We start from the raw sequence: 6,621 nt of genomic DNA on the forward strand, positions 1-6,621 counted from the left end.
TCATATTGTGCCTGCATATATTCTTACATTAAGAAAAAATATCATTCGGGTATATACCTCCTCAGCCAAAACAACTGTGTAAGGAGGTGAGCTTTACCCATTGCCTGAATTCAAAAACTCAAGCTTTGAAGGGTCCAACCAGTGAAAAGTGTGCCAGAGTCAAATAAACTGCCACGAGCATACAAATGTTAAAATTTAGGTGCTGAGAGTAAGAAGTCTGGTTTAAACAAACATTTCCTGACCAGCTCTAGTGAGAATATATCATCTGATTTCATCTGTAAAGATGGTTTTCATGGAGATAGATGATGATTTCTCTGGTGTGTAGGATAAACATCATGCCAGGTTTGAAAGATCAACGTGACCTTGAAGAACTACATCTAAAAGTGAATAGGACACTTATTCAGTCTTTCAAGCACACATTCAATTTTCCCCATTAGGTACCATTAAATACACTGCTCCCTTCTGCACCAGATATAATGTCTGAGCAATCTGTAAGTAGCAACTGTATAAGTCTAATCTGGAACCGAAAGCGGCATGAATAACAGATAAGGTTCATATCTGAAATAAATTCTCACACTAATCACCATCAAGCCACTGCAGCTGCCTGGGAGCAACCCCCAAGAAACAGTAGGAAATCCAGAAGGGCCCCAAGGTTTATAAAAGTTATTGAAAAAAGGCTGAAAAATATCTGGAGTCATGGAGCAAGCACCATCCTCACCATATTCTCTCTGCTCCCAACCAGTCAGCATCATTGGTGTTTTACCTGGATTGAACTTCAGTCAGATCATTTTAATCCAGGTCCTAATGTTAGCCAGGCACCAGAAAAAACAAAAGACACCATACTGTTGAAAGGAAAATGTCATCTCAATATTAACGGCAAGACAGTGCAAACTACGTCACTATGTCCTCCAATAGCTTCACACAAGTTTAATAGAAAGGATGGATATAACAGGTCCCTGCTGAAATCTACCTTGAGGTCTTTCAGACACAGGAAATGATGTGTCTAATAATGTAACTGATATAAGATTCAGTTTATTAAAGTTTTAAATTATTAATGGAATAACAACATTGTTTAACAATGCCTTTTTTAACAAGTCAACCATCCAAATATAAACATTTGTAGCATCTGTAGGAAAACAGTATTATTTTTAAGACTACCTGTTTCCTGTTTTGTCTCTTCAGATTATGTTTAATGAATAGCTCATATGTGAAAAGGCTCAGTAATCTTATTTTTCTTTTCTATACTACTTAAAATACTTAATAGTGAGACATGCAAAAATATGGTAGCATTCTTTTCCTTTGAGATTAGAATCATATTCTCCAAAAAACAGTATGGAAAAAGAACTCTGGTGCATAGTTAGTTCCAAATTTCAGTCTGTGAGATTATTTTAAAGCATTTTAAGTGAGGCTAAACAAATAAGATCAAATGAATGAGTGAAGACAGAACATATGTTTTCAACACTGGTTTATCCTCATGTGGATTATTATAGATTATATGCTGTTGGTGGACGAGACGGCAGCTCCTGCTTAAAATCCATGGAATGCTTTGATCCTCATACTAACAAATGGAATATGTGTGCTGCAATGTCTAAGAGGCGAGGCGGTGTTGGTGTTGCAACATACAATGGATTTTTATATGCAGTGGGAGGTCATGACGCACCAGCTTCCAACCACTGTTCTAGACTTTCTGATTGTGTGGAAAGGTAAGGATTTTTATTTTATTTTTTTATATCTCTGGAAACAAACTTACTTACAGTACAACAAAGGAAATCCGTTAGCTTGGAACACTACATTTGCAAAATATATTACAAAAGTAAAATTATAAAAATGTTAAGGTTCTGATTTAGCTGGCAGAAGTAAGGAAATTCATACCCAGGGAAAATGCTCTACCCTGCATTCACATTATTAGGTGTAGGTGTTGCTTTATAAAATCTATGGCTACAGACTATAGCTTACATATTTAGCTGTATAATGAAATGGTCAGAGTTATTTTGATCTTACATTTATTTAGTAAGCAGAACCAAACACTATAGATGAATTTAAATAGATTTTTTTTGGAGGCTGAGGTTCATATAGAACACAGATTAACAGAACCTAAAAGTTTGGGTTTCTGTACCCAGCAGGAGCAGAATCCTGCAAGGTTTTATCAGTCCTACCGATGTGTTACTTCTAGAAGGGCAATTGAACGAATTATGTTTTCACCAAACCCCTAGGTTGCATGTATAAACTATCATGACTAATGGAGGACTCATTCATCCCTTTACAAAGCTGTTTCAGAAGCACATTAAGCTTGATCACATTTGGCATATTCCCTCCCTAAATTACTGTTCTTCAAAGATGAGCTTCATCCCTATTCAGATACCCAACACGAGGCCTATGCATCATTTAAGTCCCACTTAAACCCTCAAAGCCATGAGCTAAATATGAATAGCAACAAGATATTACAAAATAATTGCTGGGTTTGTATGTATTTATTGAAGAAAAGCTTTCAGATTAACCCTTTTATGCAAAGATTTTTAAATGAACCTTATTTAAGCATATTTCCATATGAGGTGCTACCAGCAGATGTACAGAGTCTCAGAAAAATGCAGACACTGGACACATCTTTTTAAGAACAATAATATTGTTATGTTATGTGCTAACCTCCCCCCCCCTTCTCAGTTCGCAATATGAATTAGGATAAGAGTATGCTCATACCCTGCTTAAACAGTGACTTTTCTGGACATTTAATTTAGTATTGGCAGTATGTACAAAGAGAACTGTTGGGAGTCACCTGCAGTGTGATGCTTTGAGAAAGGCCAGGGGAACACTGGTGAACATGAAAAACACCAGTGGGGATAGACAGAATGGTTAAATTCTGCTTTCAGTGATAGTGGTGTAAATCTGGAATAACTTAACTCCAGGGGAATTGAGATTTATACCAGTGTATCCTGAAGTGATTGTATAGGCAGTAGCAAACTGAAAACTCATGTTAAATTTACTGTATGTATTTTGAGTTGCCAACTTTCATAAAGATACATATTTTAATCAAAATAAATATTACCTACATGAGAAATGTTTCAGGTTTGCAATGAAGTTTACTTTAAATGTTAACTCTGGCTTGAAATAGTGGCTGCATGCTTTATGAGCAAAGGGGAAGAAGAATACATTGAAATCTGCAGCAACTTATCTGATTAAGCTACTGTCACAATATTATTGCTACACACTTCACATTATACAGCATGAAATAATTGTATCTAAGCCGATAGGAGAATAGACAGGCTGTGACTATATCCTGTAAAATGAGAAAAGATTTTTTGTGTGTGTGCTTGAAGAGTCCTCTAGTGGCTAAATAAATATTAAACCATTTTACTTTTGTCTCTCTCTGCTGGTAACTGTAATTGTCCATGAATTGGTTCATTTTCTTCCGTACTATAGTTCATCTAATCCGAGTTGTTTATAATTTAAAAATGCAATAATCATTATCTTACCTGTGACCAATTCTTTTTCTAATCACTGTCATAAAATATCCTAGATATGATCCTAAAACTGACACCTGGACAACAGTGGCACCTTTAAGTGTACCACGTGATGCTGTTGGCGTCTGTCCTCTTGGGGACAGATTATATGCAATAGGAGGCTATGATGGACACAGTTACCTGGACACTGTGGAGTCATATGATGCACAAAATAATGAATGGACAGAGGTAATGTCATATAAATATATTAAAAACTTGACACGACACTAATTATTACAGAGACAACAGAGGTGAGTACATTAAAAACCTAAATAATAATTTACATATGCTGTACATTGGGACATAGAAAATCAGGATAATACTTTGCGTATGTATAAAATATTGGTAGTGCCTCATATCTGACATTAAGTTAATTCCCAAACAAAAACTATATTAAGATGGAATTAACACTGAGAGCATACGTTAATAATTTATAGTAACACACTATAGGGATATGATAATCTCAAAAGCAAGCATTCTGAACCTAGGAAATTCAGAGATAATGTTAACCTTAAAAGAAATCCAAGCATGTTAATGTTTGGTAGTCCACAAACAAAACACTCAAACAACTTTGATGTTGCTCTGTAGTGATGCTGTGCAATGAGCATACAATTATGATTAATGTTTATTAGCATTTGTGATAAATTAGATAAAGCTGATTTTATCTAATCTATCTAAAGCCAGATCAGATAAAGCTGATTTTTAAAGACAAGTGAGATTGTTTAAATGTTCTGTAATGTATAAACAAGTTCACACTTTTTTTAAGCTTCAATACTTTTCTAAAATTTCCTCAACAGTGGGTTCTGATCACACTTATAATGGGGCCAAGGACAGGCTATGCTCTGTTGAACATAAGACTATTACTGAGATGTATTTGATCAAATGTTAAATACAATCCCCCCTTCCCAAGCCAGTGGATGCACAGCCATTTTCAGAGTCTGATAAGCAGAACACCTTAAGTATATAGTATAGTGTTTGATTGCAGTTACAATTTAGCTGTATTGCACAACTAAATATTGTGTACTGTAGCTATGCAAATTTATACAATTCTAACGTGCTGTAATAATCTACAAGATTTTGGAACATACAAGAAAAAGGTAAAAATTTGATAACATGTGAATACAAAGGCAGCTTTAATCAATGAAGACTATTTGCTCCTAATATAATGTATCAACAACAGTGAAAGTAGAAGTGAAAGGTGAAAGCAAATACTTTCACTTTATAATAAACCTACTTATTCTTTCAGTTCTCTCTTTCTTCCTAAAAATTAAGTTTCACATAGATTCATCTCGTTCGGTGGAATTTTACATGTTGATCAAAATACTGATATTTGCATACATTTAGTATTGCCTTGACTAATGTTTGTCACCACTGCCCTCTACTGGCAGGTATTTTAAGATCTACTCAACTTTATGACTTATAGACCAATGGCTCTCAAACTTTCCAGACTACTGTACCCCTTTCAGGAGTCTGATTTGTCTTGTGTACCCCCTAGTTTCACCTCACTTAAACTACTTGCTTACAAAAATCAGACATAAAAATACAAAAAAGTGTCACAGCATGCTATTATTGAAAAATTGCTTACTATCTTATTTTTACCATGTAGTTATGAAATAAATCAATTGGAATATAAACATTATACTTACATTTCAGTGTTTAATATATAGAGCAGTATAAACAAGTCATTATCTGTATGAAGTTTGAGTTTGTACTGAATTTATGTAGCCTGTTGTAAAACTAGGCAAATATCTAGATGAGTTGATGTATCCCCTGGAAAACCTCTATGTACCCCCAAGGGTACACATACAGCTGATTGAGAACCAGTGTTCTAGACCACCTGCTATTATTTATAGTTGTCGGAGATTGTCCTGTAGCTAGCATGTCCCATGTTTTGGTGCACAAGAAACTGAGTTTGCTCTCCACTAACTAAAAAGTCCTGTATGGCCATGAAATTATGACAGCTTTCATTAAAATTCTGCTAACAGCAAATATTGCATTTAAAAAAAAAATCATTCTTTTGCATAGTTCTGTTTAAACATATTTAATTATTTTACATATACTAGAAAAAACAATTGCTTTCCTTTGAGTGACAGATTACATGAAGTTAACTAAGCAAAGAAATGTGTTTCCTCCTTTTAGGAAGTGCCTGTCAATATTGGAAGAGCTGGAGCTTGTGTTGTTGTGGTGAAATTGCCATGATGGATGTCCCTGGTGTGAAATAAACCCCGAGTACAGTTCCATAAAAACCACGTGACAGGAGAAGAAGAAACAAGTTCCAGAACATAATACAAACTACATACCGTATATACTCATTCATAATCCGAATATTTTTGGTAAAAAAGTGACGCATCAAAGAGCGGGGGTTGGCTTATAAACCACAAAATTTGATGATTTTAAACTCTATGGAATCACTGAATTGAATATCTAATACATTGTCGTTTTGTTTACCTGGGGCGTCTGCAGGCCACAGGGAGCTGAGGGGCTCCATGCCTGCAGACGCTCTAAGTAAACAAAACATCCCGCCAGTGGCTTACCCTGAAAGGCCGGGAGCCAAAGTTTGCCAATCCATTTATTGATGTCAATACTGCAGCCTTTTAAAGTTGCAAAGAGTTTGTTTAGTGGACTAGATTGGCTTGAAAAGAATACTAAAAGAGCAGTGCTGCAGGTCTGCATGACATTTCACCCATGCATTTCACAAAAGGCTATGCCTTACAAGCCAATCAGAAAAATACAATGAATGATAGTACTATAGCACTGGTGTCAGTCCATTACTGTGTAATTTGATCTCTTCATGCATTTCTACCAATGGACCTCTTGGAGCGTCTGCAGGCACGGAGCCCCTCAGCTCCCAGTGTCCGTGGTTTGTCGTTCCCAGCCACTTCCCGCAGCTCCCATTGGCTGGGAACGGCAAACCGCGGACACTGGGAGCTGAGGGGCTCCGTTCCTGCAGACGCTCCAGGTAAACAAAACATCTAGGCCCTCTAGTGGCTTACCCTAATGGGCCAGGAGCCAAAGTTTGCCAACCCCTGAAATACAGGGTCGGCTTATGAAAGGGTCATACAGTTTTTGCTATTTTTACCTAACCATCTTGGGGGGGGCGGGGGTCAGCTTATAAATGAACGGG

The 6,621-nt window shown here is 36.4% G+C and overlaps 1 protein-coding gene across 1 annotated transcript in view; it reads left to right on the plus strand.

Moving 5' to 3' along the window:
• KLHL4 (kelch like family member 4) overlaps positions 1 to 5,853 on the plus strand; it is a 90,835-nt gene extending 84,982 nt beyond the window's left edge. The window contains exons 9-11 of the mRNA XM_024195109.2: positions 1,491 to 1,703; positions 3,515 to 3,686; positions 5,637 to 5,853. Of these exons, the coding sequence (XP_024050877.2) occupies positions 1,491 to 1,703; positions 3,515 to 3,686; positions 5,637 to 5,696 (445 nt within the window). The 3' untranslated portion in view covers positions 5,697 to 5,853. The remainder of the gene's footprint in view (positions 1 to 1,490; positions 1,704 to 3,514; positions 3,687 to 5,636) is intronic.
• Positions 5,854 to 6,621: the final 768 nt, after the last annotated feature.

Source organism: Terrapene carolina, unplaced genomic scaffold (assembly GCF_002925995.2).
Source record: "Terrapene carolina triunguis isolate 2854851 unplaced genomic scaffold, T_m_triunguis-2.0 Scaffold131, whole genome shotgun sequence".
Lineage (NCBI taxonomy): Eukaryota > Metazoa > Chordata > Testudines > Emydidae > Terrapene > Terrapene triunguis.